This window comes from Callithrix jacchus, chromosome 5 (genome assembly GCF_049354715.1).
Source record: "Callithrix jacchus isolate 240 chromosome 5, calJac240_pri, whole genome shotgun sequence".
Classification (NCBI taxonomy): Eukaryota; Metazoa; Chordata; class Mammalia; order Primates; family Cebidae; genus Callithrix; species Callithrix jacchus.
Window position 1 is genome coordinate 16707530 of NC_133506.1, and position 20347 is coordinate 16727876.

A 20347-nucleotide genomic window follows, 5' to 3' on the forward strand; every position below is an offset into this window, starting at 1 on the left:
GTTTCTTTGGCATTTAGAGGAGAAAGAGGAAAAGATGAACATGGATTTTGCATGTTTGCAAGAGGAAAAGTAGAGAGGGCAGGGAATCAATGAGGGGGATGTTGGTTTTTCTAGGTGAAAAAACATGGATTTATTATGGTATCTCTTGACTAGTTGGTCTAATATTGCTTCTGGCGGTTCTTGGTCTGGAGTTTGGCATTTCACTTTGGATTAAAAAGGTGGACTGGACACAGTAGTCCAAATTGAGCTCTATTTGAAGAAAAATTCCTAGAGAAATCCACATAGTTTGAATTTCATTCACTTTCTAAATAAACTCTTTTTCCCAGGATATTTGAGTGGGAGTAGGCAATATCTTTTCTCTGGTTTTAGAGTGGGAATTTCTCCCTCCACAAATACAATCTCCACCATATGAGAGGCAGCTCATGAATTCCTCTCCCTAAGTCTCCAAACTGCTCATAGTAGGGCATCTTCAGAAGTTCATTATCCCAGCAATCTCACTAAGTATCATCCAGTTGCTGTTCTATTACCCATTTGTTTGCTGTTCTATTAACCACAATCTTTTAATTTTCATGATGTCTCTTCAGTGTCTGCCTGTTACCAGTGAGGGAAAATCTCCAATTCCTCATAAAAATCGCATGTTGCACACACACAAAAAAAGATACCTTTGGTGCCAATGAAACTCTAAAAGACGGTTAACTCCATGCTTATACTCATCTGTGATCTTCTCACCACCACTCTCCAAACTTGACAAACCCTTTCCTTTTTAGCATCCCATGTAATTTTTTAAAAACTTTTTATTTCTTATTTGGACCCATCTGAATATTTAGGGGAGAAACGGACAGTCAGATTTATCTAGGCCTTCACAAAAAGTTACCATTCCCTTCTACAACCTTTTTGAAAAAGAAATCTTAAAACGTTCTGAGTCATATGTCTGAAAATTCCCTTGTGTGTGTGGTTTTTAAACTTGCTTTCAAAAAACATAAGGCTTATTATTAGTTTTGGAATTGTCATGTAGTTACATAATTGTTATGTAAATATACATAAGACCTACTGTTGTTTTGAGCACCTATTGAGTACAGGCTCAGTAGCGCCTGTAAAGTAATAAAGTTGACCTTAGTTCCTACAGGGAAGGACTGACAAGAGAACAAATGACACACAACAAACATGTCATTCTCAAAATGTCACAGTGCCCTGGCTCTTTATAAAGTTGACTCGTGACCACATCCCTGTGTCTAAGCTACTTCAATCTTTCTGGAATCCAAATATCAGTGATTTTTCTACCAGTTATGTGCAGGATGCATAAAAAGCCATTATTAAAATTACTGTTACGATTATCATTATTGTTTACCATGCCATTTTTACCTAATTTTAAAATTACGTCTCAAACTCAGCCTGGTTGCCTTTGAACCTCACTTTATTTCTCTCAGCCCTGTCTTCATCTTTATTATCAACTAAACACAATAAAGGGGAGCCTCATGACGCAGACCAGGAGCAGTAGTCTCAGGACGCATCGGTGCCTGGCATTCTCCCAGCTCAGAGACTGACTCCACCTCGGGTCCCAGCTCTGGACCCTCTCCATGCCCATTGTCATTGCCATTGTCCTACATTTTGCAGCTGCTCCTGGGCCAGGAATAGGATGAGGCTATGGCTCATTTATCTGCATTGCTTCTCAAGCTTCAGAGACGGGAAGAAAACAAACAGATAAACCACAGACGCTCAATTACCCATTGAACTGTCATTTTTCTTTTTTACTGGGATTTTAAACACAAATGCCTGTGGGCACAAGAGGATGCTGGGCCTGGTTGCTGGGTCTGTCTGCCTGGAAAAGCCAGGCCAGATGAACCGTATGTGAATTTCTCTTGAGGGAGGGTGACTTTGATTAAATTCAGAGCATGGTTCTTTGCAGGATTCCCTCAGTCCCAGGAAACAGTTCCCAGTGAAATAGCCTCAGAGGGGCCAGGGACACTCGCTTATGATCTGGAGCCTGAGAACACCCTCCAAACTATCATCTCTCTCTCTTTTTTTTTTTTTTTTTGCCAATTGTCCGATCTTTCCCTTAGCAAAGACTTGGCAAAGCCACGTGGGTGTGGGAAACATCTGAGAAACATGAATGGAGAAAGGGGAGGAAAGATAGTAGGAGTGACCTGCAGAGTCTGGGTGGATCAGCCAACTGCTTGTGTAGGGATGAGTTTTACCAGGCAGGTGGTTCAAACCGGCATTGAGCTCAAACACTTCTCCGGAACAAACACCAAGCCACCTGAGCTGGATATAGCTTCAAATCATTGTGTCTCAAAGTGCATTCAAAGGCATCCCGTATTAGAGGCCTCCTAGGAGACCTTTGAAAGATGTTAGTTCTAGGGCATTATCCCAGACTTTGAGAATCTCTGTGGTGATACCCTAGAACCTGCAGTTTTACTCTGCTCCCCAGGTGATGTTGATGAATAACTATGAAGACTTCTGGTTAAAAAGCCTTTACTATCAGAGTATGTGCAACATTATCTAAATTATTGAGCTTCTCTGGGTTCATGTTTTTTCATCTGAAAATGAAGCTTGCTCCTCCATCCTTGTAAAGTTATTTGAAGATTCATGAAGCACCTGGAAGTCTCCAGCACAATGCCTGTCACACTGGAGAGGCTCTACAAAAATTATCATTTGTGGCGTTTTTCTAGCACAGTTCTTAACACGTATGTTCCAATTTTACCTGCCAAACAAGAGGTCATGAAAGATTTGAATGAACTAATACAAAAGCTTTAAATCTGACTTCCACAGTTTTCTATGTCAGCTTATTTTGGATTCAGACCATTTTTATGCAGGAATTTCCCTCCGCTCCAGATCAGTAAACCACTCAGGGGTTATCAGTTTTGGGATGAGGGGATCTGTCAGAATTTATTGACTTGGATGGGAACAAATTACACCTCCAGTTTTTGCTAACCTCAAATGAAAGGTAGAATCTCCTTCAGTGGTGAACATGGGCATTAAACCCCTGCAGTAGAAGCAGACCAGTGAATTTGCCATCAATAGAAATAGCCACCTTACACTTGTCAGCTATATCACAGAACAATCATTTATACTCACTACTTAGAAATTGTGGTAGTTATTTGACCCATCAAAAGATCTTGTTACTTAATGCCTTATAGCCACATTTTAAAATTTTGATAATTATATGTTAATCAGTTTTTATTTGTAAGCCTATGTATTTTACTTTATGCATTTAAAAAACTTTTCTGAGGAGTTTATAAGCTCAGACATCCAAGCGGGTCCAGGGTCAATGGTACTTCAGCTGTCATTTAAAGTGACAGAACCTGTCAGGTTGTCTGCTGGGAAAGAGTTTACAAAGGCACACATGACAGATGAGATCATAAGTGATCTTAGAACTGATCTTGTGCTTTCTAGACCCTGCTCTGGGTACTGGGACACAGCAGTGAACAAAATACATAAGGACTCCTGCCCTCATGGAACTGAAATAATATGGTATGTGTGTGTGTATATGCCCACATGTGCATGTGTGTATAACTGTCTATTTAGGTAGTTTGAACATCCTAAATCTAAAAATCTAAAATCCAAAATGCTTCCAAATTCAAAACTTTTTCAATGGTTCTTTGCAGGATTCCCTCAGTCCCTGGAAACAGTTCCCGAGCATCATGAGCATCATGTCAGATGCTCAAATAAAATGCTCATTGGAGCATTTTGGATGTCGGGTTTTCAGATTTGGGATGCTCAGTTGGTAAGTATAATGCAAATATTCCAAAATCTGAAAAAAAAATCCCAATTTCAAAACATTTCTGGTGCCAAGTACTTCAGGTAACGGATACTCAACCTATATGATGATTAATGTACTGTCATTACCTAACTCAACTCTTTAGGACTTTGGTTAACCTAGCTAAGGTGAATCATATAAGATCTTTAAGTCTTTTCTAGCTTTATGTTTTTAGAAATGCTGACAATCATGAGGCATAATGATCAAAGCATTTGCCATGTGAAAAAATCTTTCAGGATAATAAATGTCTTTGTTTTTAAAACAGTATATTTTGATCCATAACGCAGCAACCCATAGACTTTCTCACATCCTCTTTTTGTTTTTAGTTAGATCCATTTATATAGGAGACGCTCTCAGGGTCCCGTTCATGTTCCCTCAGCCCTTTCTGGAGGTCATTTGCTGTGTCATTTTCAGCAAAGTGAGCAAGCTTTGCCCATGTGCAGGGCAAGGAGAGTTGATGCTGTAGGAAAAATTCTCAGCCAATGACGGGTAGGAGATAATTAAATATGCCAGTGCCCCCCTCCAGAAAGACAATTCTCAAGTGTCTCTTGGAAGGTCACCAATGGGATTGAGTCCCAGTTGCCTATTGTAGTATCCCACTCATTAAAACACACTTTCTTGATTTTGGTCTCTTCTTTGTCTCATTTCTTCACTCTGCCATGTTAATCTTCCTGACATCATCTCCCAAATAAAGTATTTGTGTCTAAGTCTTTATTCAAGCTCTTCTTTTGGCAGCACCTACACTAAGATAATATATTCATTTGACTTGGAAACACAACTCAATATGCACACATTTCAAGGATCAAATGGACTGATTTTACTGCACAATGTGGATTTGGACTGTGTCATGTCACTTTCACAAAATTTCTCCTGCTTGGACATTTTGTATCTGCTTCAGACAAAATTGATCTTTTCTCTGCCTGGAATTTCATTACCATTTTTTTTGATGACACTGTACTGTCCATTTGATCAGTTTGACCAAGCAGTCTGGACTCATTGAGTTGTTAACTTCATGGTATGATTTACTTTTCCATTGACTGCTATTAAATATATTCTTCTCCAGGGATAAAGGGAACATGACTGTAACTCAGTCTGACTCCATCTGTCTAATCTAGTTTCAAACTCAATCTCATTCTAATTCAAAAATAACACATCTCTCCTTTGCTTTGTTAAACTTCTACTAGAGGAAGAGGTAGCAACTGGGAGGTAGTGGCAGAATACATGGTGTGCTCTTGCATTCCCCCTTTCTTTCTCTTAAATACCTTCTTCAAATCATGGGGTCTCACACTAACACATAGCCCTATTCTATGTGGACCAATGGGAAGGGAGGTTCCAGTAAACTAGCTGGCTGTAGTCAGCTGCCTTGGAGATGCTATTAAAGGAAGGGGAGAGGACTGAGTCTCATTCTGGTTCTGATGAAAGCTACAGCTTCTGCTGTTTGGAGTGGTCTTTGTGTAGATGACATGTGGTTTTCAGAGTAGGATCAGCTCCACCTTGACCCTGTCTCCCTGAAGAAAAGCAGCCATATCTCCCTTCAGTTGCTCCCATGGTGCAAGCCTCCAATGCACTCTGCTGGTTGAGCATCCTGTTACTTAGTTAAGTGGTTTGATACATTCCCTACTGTCCTCTCCATGTTCCATCAAACATGGTCAAGGAAACTTCATGTCTTCTTTCACGCTCAGTAAAGGCAGAGGAGACCTGTCTAGGGGAGGTTGCCTCCACGTTTGTCTGCCCCGACACACGATATATACAATGCCTTTTTTTCATCCTGCTAGCTCAGGCTACTTCCTGAGGGTTTTCACCTTCCAATATTTCTGGATGGGAAATAGGCTGTTTATATACAAGTTTCCCCATCCCCCAGCTTCATGAGATCAATGTTAATGTCCCCCTTGTCACCCAAAGTGGAAGAGAAAGCCCAACATTCTCTTCTAGGCTCCCAGAGGGCTCTCACTACACCCTCTTGAATCCAGGTCGTTTTTTCATCTTTTGTTAATAAGAGCTCTCAGATCAGTTTAGCATCTTTGGAACAGGGAAGTGGAATGAGAGTCCTTAGCCCTGAACCTGGCTTTCCTTGAACTTGGCCTTCCAGAATTTAATAATTTTTTTTTCAGTAGTGGTATCTATATCATGATCTCTGGGGATGGGAATATTTGTCTTTAGGTCATGTCATCACGATGTTACATACAACTTTGTACCAACTCATTTGCACTTTCCAGCATCACAAATAAATCATTCTTGGTTACTCAAGAAAATAAATTTGGGAAATGACTGCTTCTGATAACACAATGGGAAAAGGCAAACATTTATTTTTATTTGCAAATGCAGTTTCTGCCAATAGTTAGTGCTCACAAAACCTTTTAAGCTACAGTAACTTTTGGTAAACTTAATGAATACTTTAAAAAATATCTGATGGTAAGAAAATTACAGAAAAATTTCCATTACACTGTCAAAAATGTTTGGAATCCAAAATCCACTATTTTCTGCAATAGTTTTTAATGTTTGTTCTGGTTTAAAAAGATTTTCTTTTTTTTTTCTTTCTACTTCTACATAGTCCTGGTTAAATTAATACAATCTGTCTCATGAACACTTAGGACTGCCATTTTCTGGATTTAGATTGTTTTTATTCTTACATATTTATATTAATACTTTAATATTTTACATAAAACATTGATTTGCTGTGTTTTATGAAACAAAATCATAGATCCTATTTATGGAGGCATTTCCAGTTTGAAGGAAAACTGAAAATCTAATCAGTAGAAGGTCATTTTATGCCTTTGTTCCTTTTTAGCAGTAATAAATAATTAGCAACCTATTAGTTACAAAAATTCTTAATTATGCTTAGAGCAGCCAGAGTGCTATCACAAATTTCAATTCATATTTGTTACAGTATGTGAAATAGTTAAGAAAAGCCTCTGTTTTTCCAGGTTGGTAACAAATGGCTTTTTTCTGATGCATAATTAATAGAAACTAATGATGACTATGTAGCTCTTCCAGAGTTTTAAAGGCAAATCTATATTGGCCTACAGTTAACATGCAAATTCATCCAACAAGCAACACAAAATGTATTGTAGTAGTCATTCATTTTTATCAACATTCAAGAAGATCTAGACAGCAGCACGACTCTCCTATGTCGGGAACACATTATAACATGGGCACAACTGAAGTCAGATCACACCTGGTAAAATACCCTCTTGCTAATTCATCCTCTAGAGTCAGTTCAGACTTCCAGCACAATACATGAACAATAGCGATTAATATTGTGGTACAAAGGTAAATACAGACAAGAGTTTGGTGTGCTAGCATACAGAGTTTTAAAAACGGTGACAAACAAAACCAAACGTCTTGCCCTGTTCTCTCCTCTCCCTTTGTGAGCCTGGAATTCTCATGGTCTCACTGAAACATTCTATCTGGGGAACTGAGTCCAATGATCCTAGCACTGAAATTGCTCCCTGGGAGGGAAATTTGGCCACAGGGGAACATTGTACCCATTTGAGAAAGGGCACTGAGGGAAACAGTGGTGTGCAAAAAATGGTTTGCTACTAGAGGCCTTGATGGAAAACGTGACTTTTAAAAATATTTAGCTTTATTCCCAAGGAGTGGTATACTGTGGCTCAAATTTTATTTCATTATTTTTGGTTGGATTAATGAAATGTGCACACTATCACCATCACTCTTAATTCTTCTTCCACCAAATAAGACACTTGTTAGGATAAGAAAGATATTTTACTAAAGCTGACGGTGATTGAGAGTCATTCAGTATTCAAAGTTCCTAAAGAATCATTGGTTCTCTTAAAGGGATAAAAAAGTAGGAAAGGCTTTGTTCAAACTCCTGCTAGTAAACAAGTATTACTTCAACTGATACAATGGCTACATGACATCAAAGTACTATAAATTATCAAAACTATCGTACAGAAAAATTACAAATTCGTTGCAAAATACATTATACTGCTACCATTAAGAAAAAAGTGCTTTTTGTTTTCCTTTCTTTCTTTTTTTTTTTTTTTTGCCAGAAAAGTATTCTTTCAATATAGAAAATCCTACGTGTTACCCTGCATGTGGCTAGGATATATCGTAACGGAGTTTGTATGGAGTCCTTCTGATTTGCTGGACGAAGGGCTGAAAAATATAATAAAGACTTATTAATGCCGTGCTCCAAAAGACCACGCCAGCTCTCAGTGGAGAGATGCCTATTTAAGACACAAGAAGATGCCCTGGTCTGTCAAACCCTGCCGGTCATCACACTGTCCCACCAATTGGCTGGTCTAGAATGCACAGGCCTTTTGCATGTTCTATGTTTCCTTTTGTTCTCCTGAATTATTCTCATGTCCTCATCTAGCTTTGCCACCTACATGAATCTTCTGCTCAGTGATGTCTGTATTGTCTCATGAGGGGGACGATGCAAGATGGTGGACCTGCTAGTTTTAAAAATGGATGTCCAAGGAGTTCCTGTGCTGTTGCTCTCTGAGAGGGCTCCCTCACCAACATCAGGTCTAGAAATCCCCGGAGCACTGAAGAAACCTGTGAAAACACACAGACACCAATCTGAGGACTAACACAGACACCTAAACCATTCCCCAGAATGTTTTCCCCCTTCAATCTATCAACAACTTCAAACTCCAGAAAGATGTTAGGAAAGCAAAGGCAGGTCTTGCCTTTGTTAACATTCCATGTTTTCCTCACCTTTTTCAAGTTTGAAACAATAGGTGTAAATGACAGCTCAACTAAGAATGAAAACTTATTTACTAAATAAAATAACAGTGGCAATCACAGCGATAAGAGCAGCTATTACAAAGGTTTTACTATACGCTTGATGAAGCATAATAAGTATGGAAAGGGAACCGTTTTATTTTTCTAGCAACTGCAGCCACACAGGCTCTGTGGAACCCCTTTCTTGAAGAGAAACAAACTTCTATAAGGATATCTGACACATTTCAATTTTTTTTTCTTTGAAGTTCTGGTAATTTACTTTTCCAAGGTATATCTTACATGATGTATATATTTAGAGATTAGTCTCACTATGTTGCCCAGGTTCAAACTCCTTTGCTCAAGTGATCCTCCCATCTCAGCCTCCTGAGTAGCTGGGAGTACAAGCACGTGCCACCATGCCCAGCTTCCACTGCACAAATACTAAGCGTATGGTGCAATAGATTTTTACATACATTTACCCCTATTTACTTTCCACTCCTATCAAGGTATAGAACTTTTCTACCATTCTAGGAAGCTGCTTTTAGGTCCTCCTCCTGCCAACCCCCATCCCCCAGCAAAAGGTCACCACTATCTTAATTTCTAATAGCATAAATTAGTTTTGCTTACTTTTGTAATTTATCGAAATCGAGTCATATATTGTGATTTCGTCTCCATCTGGTTTCTTTCACTCAACGCTGTATCTGTGAGATTCATCCCCGATGTGTGGCAAAAGTTATATCTTTTAAATTACTATGTAATGTTCATTGTCCAATTATACCACACATCGTTTATCCATTTGGAAAACAACCGTGGGCTGGTTTCCAGTTTTTTAAAACCATTAGGATTAAAGTTGCTCTTGTAAATGGTTTTGAAGAACACTGGCACTTAGTGGATGTGAGACTATTTTCATATAGTACATTTTTAGTCACTTTTCATTACTTAAACTTAGTCCAATCCAATATAATTTCAATCTCTTTTTTTTTGTTTGTTTTTGTTCTTGCAGATCTACACAACCTATCTGAGTAATTCTACTAGGGCTCTTCACTAAGATTTAGGGGTAAGGAAGGAAGAGACATTACCATCACAAAGAGTCTCACACTCTTTTTTATTGTCATGAAATAGATGAGAGGAGAGGTGTGTACAGGGACAGTGTTAATAGTAGTGGCCCTACAGAAATGGTCTTCTGAGCAAGACCTGTGGAAATCTGGCAGCTTCCACAGTGGTGATTTTTGGATGGAGCATTATTTTCTGAGCTTGTCCTAACTGGCAATCCTTAGAAAGCAGAAAGACCCCACTTGGTCTCAGATGCATTATATTAACCATGACCTTCATTGCTCTGTACAATCTAGCCCCTGCCCATCTCTCTGACAAGGCCTACCTTTTTCCCCTGGCTCACCTTACTCCAGCCATATAAGCCTTCTTTCTTGGCTTAAGACCTTTCCACTTAATGCTCCCTCTGCCTGGGACATTTTTCTCCAAGGTCTTTGCATGGCTTGTATCTTCTTCCTAGTCAGGTCCCAGCTCAGTTGATCCTCCCTAGAAAAGGCTTCCTTCACTCTTCAGCCTAAACCAGTCATATGGTTTGGATCTGTGTCCCCACCTCATCTCAAATTGTAATCCCCACATGTCAAGGGAGCGACCTGGTAGAAGGTAATTGAGTCATGGGGATAGTTTCTATCATGCTGTTCTCAAGATAGTGAGGGGGTTCTCATGAGAGCTGATAGTTGTATAAGTATATGGCATTTCCCCTGTGCTCTCTCTCACCTGCCACGATGTAAGACTTGACTTGCTTCCCCTTTGTCTTCTGCCATGATTGTTAAGTGTGATTCTAAGGCCTCCCCAGTCTTGTGGAATTGTGAGTCAATTAAATCTCTCTTATTTGTAAATTATCCAGTCTTGGGTATTTCTTCATAGCAGTGTAAAAACAGACTCATGTAACCAGCTTTCAATCCCCTCTCCTGTGCACTCCATCACATCACAGTACAGTTTTTTTCATAGTACGCATCATGTTTTATTCATTTGTTTATGGTTTATCATCTGTTTCCCCAACAAAATGCAAGCTCTACAAGAGTCAGAAAATCTGGAGTCATGCACAGTGGTATCTCCAGCTATTAGACATCCCCAGCATGTAACAGATGCTCAGTGAATGGGTATGGCATAGAGCACCTGATTGACTCTGCTAACCAACCCTTTGAGATAGAAGCCAATCGTAACCCATTTTATAGATGAAGAACTTTGGTGTAAACAAGGGTGAGCTACTTGCCCCGTAAAAGAATGGAAGAAAAGAGTTTCAAGCCTAAATGACTATTTCCAAAGTCCATGCCCATAAACCAGGATCTCCCTGCTAGATGTGATAAGCCAGTCTTAAAAATCCAAAAACTGTTCTGAACTTCAGCAACAGCTGCTGCTTCTCACCTTGTGTAGGTCCTTCACTCTTGGAGGTAAACTGTCCCTGATCCTCCGCATCGCCTGGAGAGGGGGCTCATTGAAGTAAGGGGGCTCGCCATCGATCATTTCAATCACCATGATCCCGAGGGACCAGATGTCCACCTGTTAGGCACACCTCACTGGTTAGATCAGGCAAGGAGAACATTTTAAAATGTCAAGTGTGTCCACAGAACCCAAGAGATTAATACTCATTCATAAATGAATATGGTATTCGTAACCTGTCAACATTTACAATATAGATTCATAGGCTAAACTGCTGGGTTACTGAGTTTTTGCTAACAATCTTTGCTTTTCATGGACAAATTCAGTAACGGTTCCACCCATCAGAAATAAATGAATATCTTAACATTCTAAAGTTTAGTAGCTTAATTTTTACTCTGTTAACTTTAGTAGTAAACTGTCTATCAGGGCATATGAGAAAATCATCCAGTTTAATGTTATAAAAATAGAGAATAAAACTGTATTTAAACTATAAGCAAATAAGAAAGTTTTGACATATTTGTAACAAACTGCAAAGAGCTACCTTGCAGGATGCAGAATATATTCTAATTTCTTTATTAATTTGCTTTTAAAAATAATTATTTTCTCCCATACTTTGGGATTTCCTCCCCCTACATTTTATTATCATTTCAAAACAGCCTGCACAAAACCTTGCTTTACAAAAGCATTTTCAGGGATTGGAGAAAAGAAAAGGAGGACATGACAAGCAATTCTTTCTGAGTAAAGAACAGGAAGTCAGGACAATGAGGAGCCATCACTGTGCCATAAATTCCCAGTCCCACTCACTTCCCCTTTACAGCCTCATTATAGCTCTTATCTGTTCAATGTATTGCTATTATTATCCCTTGGAGTGAGATATTTATCTCTGAGAATAATCTCTCAGGTCTATAGTGAGAAAAACAAGTTGAGAACTCATCCAAGGTCAAACAAACAAGAGAAAGAGACAGATTCTGCCTTAACTTATGCCAATGTCATTAGCTCACTGCCATGTCTTCTCATGCTTCTCTTCTCCCAGAATCACCATCTGCCCAATCATGTGTGGAAATACCATGCCTAGCCAAAACATACCCCTTGGCTTCCACCTGCATGTAGCCTTATGTGCCTCTGAGTTTCCACTCATGCTATTACTTCCTAAGAAGGCCCTTCCTCTACTCCTTCTGGCCCTGTATTTTCACATTTCCAAGCCCTACCCCTTAAAAGATTACGAGTGATTGTTTTCATTCCAGTGGAAACAGAAATTGTGCCGTGTTTTTGACTATGATATCATATTCACATATAATTTTTTTTTCCTTTGAGAAAACACTGTGCAGGTCCTTCATTGTAAACTGTGTTGAAAACAGTTGCTCATTTAAATATCACCTCTATTTTGTGGCACTTTCTTTGATCCTCTTTCCTTCTTCTGGATCCTCATGCCTGCTCATCTTCAGCCACTTTGCAAATTGCATTGCCTGGCTTTGGTGTCCCTGCCACTGAGAGTGGGATCAGAGTTGGAGTGACTCTCCCACAATGTTCACTGTAGGACTGTGATAAACAGCTCTTGGATAAATACTGCAATGATCTGCCCAGGGGTGGCCAGGCTCCCTCCTGCCACAGCCTACCTACTCTGTGCCTCATCTAGTGAGTGGGGATCAAAGATGGAGTCGAAAGCCACTGCTTCCATCTTCTGTGGTCACCAACTATCTCAGAACCAATTTGTCCCTGAGCCTGCCCCAACACCGTCGTGACACTCCTGACTATGACTGTGACCCCCTTACCTCTGTCCCATAAGGTAGCCTAGAAATCACCTCAGGAGCCATCCAGTAGGGAGTGCCAACCAATGATTTCCTCTTTGGCACTTCTTTGGAAACTTGAGCACAGAAACCAAAATCAGATAACTTTATCTGAAAAGGAAAGAAATGCAACAAACTAGCAATTTTAAAACAATGTCTGCTAGACATGAAAATACAAACATGGAGAGTTTCAAACTTATAACAAAACAGTCTCATCAACAAGCCTTGGACATATTGGAGGACCCTTTTATTGGAAAGGCATGGTCCATTTTAATGGCGACACTTCCCCTAGGCCCATCAGGATCAACTTCCAAATGTTAAACTCCTGCTGCTTACATTACTTCTATAAAATGATGAAACAACAACAAAAAATCTTTACACATTAAATACACCCAAAACAAAAATATGGTTACATCCCAAGCCCACAAGATGAATTTAATGTAACAGATGATGCTTTCATATATGTAAATTACTATTCTCAATGTGAATTTTGAACAAACTGATGTAATTTTGGTTCTTTTGAGTTGAGCACATTTAGATTTCTACGTACCATGAGGCAAATCAAAGAACCACCTCTTTTCTATACTTGAAATATTGCAAGACCTTTGTTTATCCAGGATGTGGAAATGTCATTTTTAGTACTGGATCCCCTTCCCTTTTTGGTTTGCTCTTTCATCCATGACAGTTGAAGCTGCCAATGTGAACATCAGCGCAAGTGGAAACAGGCATAGCATCTGGGTGTCAGCACTTGGTTGCCAGGGGTTTAAGGTGGTCATCCTAAGGACTCAGCGTATATACAGGTTTTTAACCTTAGACATCATCAAGGAGAAAAACAAGTTTCTTTTCCCAGAGCTCATGTACTCTTAAAAACACACCACACCGGTAGGCACCCTGCTGGTTTATGAATTCTAGATGACCAGAATTCAGCTTATTTCTGGGAAGCATAATTTCTAGTCATGATGACCTGGTCTGAACTTCAAACAGCCCTGAAAGAGACATCAAAGAGTCTCTTAGAGCTGTTGGTGATAATAGAACACAGAAGAGAACAATAATTCAGAATTACCACTTGAAGTTGAAATTTTTTAAGGATCAATAGTACAGTCTTCAAGGTATGGATTCTCTCTTAACTCTCTTCACACCTCTCTGAACTTCCTCTTTCAATGCTTTTATTCTGGCTCTACCTCTGCTGCCCACCTCTTAAATATTGGAGTTCCCTAGGGTTCTGGTTTTCACTCTCATGTCTTCTCTTCTTACATTCTCTTACTGGATACTCTTTTTCTTTTCATGCTTAATTCAGACCTCTCTCTTCCATTCAAAGCCTGAATTTCCAACTATTGTACATTTCTACATGGATGACCACAAGTACTTCCAAACTCAGCATCCTCTCTCTGCTCCAAAATCTGACCCCTTTTCTACAATCCTATTCTAGTGAATGACACCAACATCCACCAACATCTATCCATAAAAATCATCCTTCACTCTTCTCTCTATCTCACCCCAAGTCTTTCTGGTTAGAGTTTTTAAAAGTCCATCTTTGTAGCTTCAGGACCCACAATAGTGCTTGGCCTACAATAGGTTTTCAAAATCAAGATTATTGTATGAATTAATGAGCCTCAATTGTAAGAAATGAAAGACCTTTGAGAATGAAGAACAAGGCATTAATATATTATAAAGATCAGGATTCAGCAGGGAGGTCTGGCCCAGAGACAAATTCCCCTGTCACACATGTTATTATGGTAATTGCCAAACATATAGAAGAGATTAAAGAATTATACAGTGAACATCCCTATACACACCAAGTAGATTCTATAATTATTAATGTGTTTACTGTGTGGGCTTTATCACATCTATCTCTGTCTCTCTATCCATCCATCTATTCATCTAATTTTTGATGCATTTCAAACTTAATTGCTGACAGCTGTATACCCCACTCCTAATTTAGTGTTAACAGGAGTTCAATGTGTGTATTTTTTTTAACAGTTTATGTAAAATGTACATAGAGTGAAACATACACACCTTAGGTTTATCATGTGATGTGTTTTGACCTCCCAGTCTATCAAGATCTGGGCATTGCCATCACTGGGGCACATCTGAGAGGGTCCTTGGGATATGGGTGGTAGTCAAACCCTTGAAGGGCTATAGCATGAGAAAAGAAGACCATATATGAAATACTGGGCACCTTCATTTCTCCAGAAATTGAAGCATTACTGGAGACTGAAGAGAATGATATTAAGAAATCAGAGAAACAATGGAGAATAAATTGGGAAAGCCAAGGTGGGGATAGCAGCAGCTGGAACCCAACAGGGAGACGAAACCAGTAAGAACTGAGAGCCGCTGTTGTGCTTGGCAGTGAGGGCACCCCCAGTAGCCCGTAGTTTCAGGTTGAGTCAATGGTGGAATCCAGAGAGTAGTCAGGTAGATCTCAGTCAGACTGCTTTTCAAGAAATGAGATGTACTTTAATACAGATAGAAGAAACCCAGCAGTTAGAGATGTGGTGAATATGATAATGATGACAATGATAATTATTACTATTCTCTTTAGCGGGTTGAATGTCTCCTAGAATTCACATCCATCCAAACCGCAGCATGTGATCTTATTTGGAAAAGAGTCTTTGCAGATATAATTAGTGAAGGTGAGGTCATACTGGATTGGGGACAGGCCCTAAGTCCCATGACTAAAAATAGGAGAGGACACAGACACACAGAGAAGACCATGTGAAGACAAAACAGAGACTGGAGGGATGAGTGTACATGAGGAGCCAACCAACACCAAGGATTGCCACAACCACCAGAGACCAGGAGAAAGGTATATAAAGCTTCTCCCTCAGAGCTTCCAGAAGGAATCAACACTGCTAATATCTTGATTTTGGACCTCTGGACTCTTGAACTGTGAGAATACATTTCATGCAGAGAGAAGAAAATGCCACCTAATTGGTAGCAATTTGTTATAGCAGTCCTAGAAAATGAATACACTCGCTGAGCTCTTACTACCTGCCAGGTAACACTATAAACACTTTACATGTATTATCTCATTTGACTGCTCACAAGAAACTAACGAGCTAGGAAATATTATTATCTCCATTTTACAGAGAAGTAAGCCAAAGGATAGAAGTGGTTCGGCCACTTTGCCAAGGATACAGAACTAGTAAGTGGAAGAGCCAAGATTCAGGAATTTAACCACCACTCTGTACTGAAGAACAAAGTTACAGGCTGGAAGAAGGGAGTTACTGGAGTGGTAGATGTTGAAGAAAGAAGAGAGAGTCAGGGTAACTGATGATAGGGATTTTAAAGCATCCCTTCAGGAAGGTGGGATGGGATCCAGGGTCTTGCTACGTAAAGCATCATCTTCATCAACAGCAGCAGCAGCAGCAGTGTTACCTGGGAGCTTCTTAGACTTGCAGAACCTCAGGCCCCACCCTAGACCTACTGCAGTTACAGTTTCCACTTTAAAAAGATCCCCAGGCCACTGGTGTACACATTATAGCTTGAATCATAGGAGACCACAGTTCAGCCAAGAAACAGAAGAGGAAAGAGGTCACATGAACAGGTGAGGATGAAGGGGCATTTATTTACACAGAGTCTCATCTCTTTAGCATCTAACAAAACCCTTAACATTTTCACCATGCCCTGTCTTCCTTCTGCTGACCTAAACACTCTACAGGCCATCTGAATGGCTTTTGAAGTCCTCCATAATCTGGTGCCTTTTCACATAACCAACCTCATTCCTCACGGCTTTCTGCACACACTGAAACCATTCCTAGGGACAAGGGGTGTTCCTGGAATGTAGGATTTCCAGTGCTAAAACCCAGAAAGTTCTGGGCAAATCAGAAAGAGGTCATCTTACGATCTATTCCCAACTCTGAGTTTCTGTTGATGGCTTTTCTTGCATATTCAATTCTTAGGCATACATTAAGGGCTTTATCAAATCTAACATTCTCTAGAATTCTTCTCAGAAGACCATGTTGATCTCTCTCCTTTCCAAATTCAGAAAATTTAGCAAGCACTCAATCCTGAACTGTTTTCTGGTGCTGATTTTCTGCCTCTATCTAGGGATGACATTCCTCGGGGGCAACAGCTCTGCTTTCTGATTTCAGAGCCTTACTGTGTTCCTTAAGAGCTGGGCAAACAGTACAAACTCAGATTAACACATGCGACTAGATTTATTTTATATTGACATACATAGAGTTCATCAGGTGACAGAAGACACATTGAAGCTCTTTCTGAAAACACCAAAAACGTACTGAAGATAGCTATTTCTAGAATCAAAGTTGAAACACAGATGAAATGAAAGTAACATTTTGGAAATTATTAATGTGATTTTTTTGTTCATGATATTCTCACTAACTGGCTTAAGGCCAGTGATTTGGATAATAGTGGTATGATTTTAACTGGAAGGGTTAGATTATTCCCAATGAAATGCTAGAGAAAGCTGGTTTAGTAGAGAGGTGATCTTCTCAATTGCTTATCAATAATCAACCCCAGAAGACTCAGATCATAGAATTTCCCATGTAGTATGAAGAAAAGGGCCTTGTAGCCATGATAGCTGGTCCATAATCCTTGGTGCCCTATTGTAAGAGGACACGAAAATGCACAGAAGTAAAAATCTTACAGTCCACCCCTTGTAGTCTGGGATTATTTGCAAAAGGGGAGAAAGAGTAGTGTTGTTGACTATGTCAGGTCCCAACTTCCTTATGATACATCACTTTTCTTTACTCCAAGTAGATGGTTGTGGGCTTCAGAAATATCTGTGTTGCATATATCCCCATTCAAATAAGGGAGAGGAGAAGCTCCACAAGCATGTGTTCAGAGGTAATATTCAAAATATTTAATAACCAGATTAATGTAGGCCAATTGGAACCGAGATAGAAAGTCAAGCAAAGTCCTAGAGTTACCCTTGGAAATGAGGTGAGGAGGGCCTTGGGAAGGGGCTGCAGTGATGAGGGACACCCTCAGGACTTACAGCAGCTTGGAAATGAGGTGGGGAGGGTCTTGGGAAGGGGCTGCAGTGATGAGGGACACCCTCAGGACTTACAGCAGCTTGGAAATGAGGTGAGGAGGGTCTTGGGAAGGGGCTGCAGTGATGAGGGATGCCCTCAGGACTTACAGCAGCTTGGAAATGAGGTGGGGAGGGCCTTGGGAAGGGGCTGCAGTGATGAGGGATGCCCTCAGGACTTACAGAGCTTGGAAATGAGGTGGGGAGGGCCTTGGGAAGGGGCTGCAGTGATGAGGGATACCCTCAGGACTTACAGCAGCTTGGAAATGAGGTGAGGAGGGCCTTGGGAAGGGGCTGCAGTGATGAGGGACACCCTCAGGACTTACAGAGCTTGGAAATGAGGTGGGGAGGGCCTTGGGAAGGGGCTGCAGTGATGAGGGACACCCTCAGGACTTAAAGCAGCGGCTGTCAACCAACTAGCATGAAAATCTTGCAATATTTTACAAAACGGGTGTAGAGACACTGGTGAAACTGACTGAACAATAGCCTCGGCCATACCCAGCGTGAAAGGAAAGTAAAAACTCAGGACCCCAATTCACTCTTCCAAGAGGAAAAATTAAACTAAAAGCTGAGTCCTGTAAGAAGCTGCCTTCTGTTTTGTTCCTAAGTAGACAGCTACAGGTCACAGGTATCACCACAGGCAGCAACTCCATATTCACATTATATTCTGTAAAGTGCCCATTTGCTGAGCACGAGACAAATACATAATTGACAGTCCTCCTACCTGCTCCTTCTCTCTTGCGACAAGTAGATGACCATACCCTCCCTCTTTCCCCTCCAGCCCACTTTTCCCCTTTCCTTCAAATTCATCTTTGGAGAAAGGCACAGACCACAGACAGTTTCTATGAAGCCATGCTTTCTTTTGCTTCCGGACCTATCCTTAACCTTGGTAAAATAAACTTCTAAAGTCATTCACACCTGCCTCAGATACTTTTTCATTTTACGGCAGCAAGTAAAACGTACTCCACAGAGACGTGGCACAATAGTGTGGGTGGGGGTAAGCTATGGCAATGCTACTGGCTTCCATGGCCTGTGTGGGATGTGCAGGGATTCAGAAGTTCCTCCAAATCTCAGTGAGGGAATGGGGAAGGGCCTGGCTCAAGCCTGTGGTTGGGACAAGGAGGCAGCGTGCAGGGCAGCTTTCAACCCATGAGTGAAGAGGCTGCAGCTGTGAAGTACAGCGTTATGTACACCCCCAGACAGCCCAGCCACCGAGAGGACCAGTCAATTCACAGACAATTCTACTACCTGCTCACCAGTCTAGGTAGCAGGAGAGTCCAATGATACCAAGACAGGGAGAAGAGAGGAACAAGAAGATGCTTCCTATCTCCTTCAACCTGAGGTCCCACAGCAATGCTAGTCTCTCCTTCTCCCGCACTCCATCCTGGGAATGAGTGAGGGCGGCGGGTGGGTAGGGAGTAGGTGGCGGTTAAATTTGAAAGACTGAGTTTCTAAAGGTATCATTTATACCTCATAATAATGTAGTCGAACTTTGATAGGCAATATTCAAATTATTCAAGCCAACTAAAATTAATGAATTGAATTAAAATGGAGATTTAAAAAAATACTCTAGCTAGTAGGATGTTGTGAAGAAGTCTGGGTTAGTTTTAGGAAACAGGGAAACTATAGTTGTGTGTGTGTGTGTGTGTGTGTGTGTGTGTGTGTGTGTGTGTATGTTTATTTCCAAAACTAGGGTGTGAGTAAATTTGCAACCCCAATACACAGAGTAGAGGAGGAACAAACATTCCAATAAATTTTGTTTGCCCGTAAATTTAAGAAACTCAAATGATTGAAGAGGTGAATGTATCAGAATTTTGGTACTGGCAGTTTTAAATTTCACTATCTCTAGTGCAGGTTTCTCTTTGCTGACATGAAAAATAACCAAACCCCTAAAAATATGGCATCCTAATAACCATCTCCCTGACAAACTGTGAGATGAGCAATTGAAACTCGACACGTGGAAGTGAGGCCTGTTCTTTTGCTGTAGGAGTGTAAGTGCCTTTGCATGCTTCTTTACTCATCCAAGTACATAAAAGGGACAATTTTCTAAAAGAACATAATTGCACACAAGATTTGTCCAAATAAATCTGCAAGTAGATAATGAGAACTCAAGTAATGAGTATAATAAAGCACTGTAGGCAGATCTTAAAAGCAAATCACAGAGATGCTAAGCTGAGCCTTACTTTGGATAGAATTGTGCAACTGGGCTGCTTAGGAAACCACCTTTGTCTCATCAATGCAGCTAGGCTAAGAGAACTACTGCTAGTACGTTATCCGCCTCCTAAAAGGAGAAAATGTAGCTTGTTACCCAAGGGCCACACAAGGAACTTTAGTTTAGAGCTCAGACAAAGCTGCTATTTAAACGTGAGATCCTATCCACCTCTCTTGTGTCCTGGCCAGGAATCAGGGGTCCCACAAAAGAATGGTGGAGGGTTGCGGGGAGTGCGGGTGGGCAAAAGAGACAGGACAGCTACAGGTTTAAAGATAGAATGTCAAAACCCTTGCTCTGTAAATGGTTTGTACTCTAAAGAATTCTGTGTCTGCTTTAGGGTCTTGGCTAATGCAAAAGAGGGTCGCTTGTGTGCTTGATTTCTGGGTGCTTCCTTATAAGGCAATGGTACTCAGTGTTCAATATATATAGCATCAGCCTTGCCAGATAGCCTGTTAGATATGCAGCTTTCTGGGTACCACGTA

At 40.5% G+C, this 20347-nt stretch overlaps 1 protein-coding gene across 2 annotated transcripts in view; it reads right to left on the reverse strand.

The window, feature by feature from the left end:
- Positions 1-6046: 6046 nt before the first annotated feature.
- PAK5 (p21 (RAC1) activated kinase 5) overlaps positions 6047-20347 on the reverse strand; it is a 286511-nt gene continuing 272210 nt past the window's right edge. For both annotated transcript variants that reach the window (XM_002747354.5, XM_008995745.5), the window contains 3 exons: positions 12646-12771; positions 10859-10993; positions 6047-8275 (listed from right to left, as the gene is read on the reverse strand). In XM_002747354.5, coding sequence (XP_002747400.1) covers positions 8120-8275; positions 10859-10993; positions 12646-12771 — 417 coding nt within the window. In that variant the 3' untranslated portion in view covers positions 6047-8119. The remainder of the gene's footprint in view (positions 8276-10858; positions 10994-12645; positions 12772-20347) is intronic.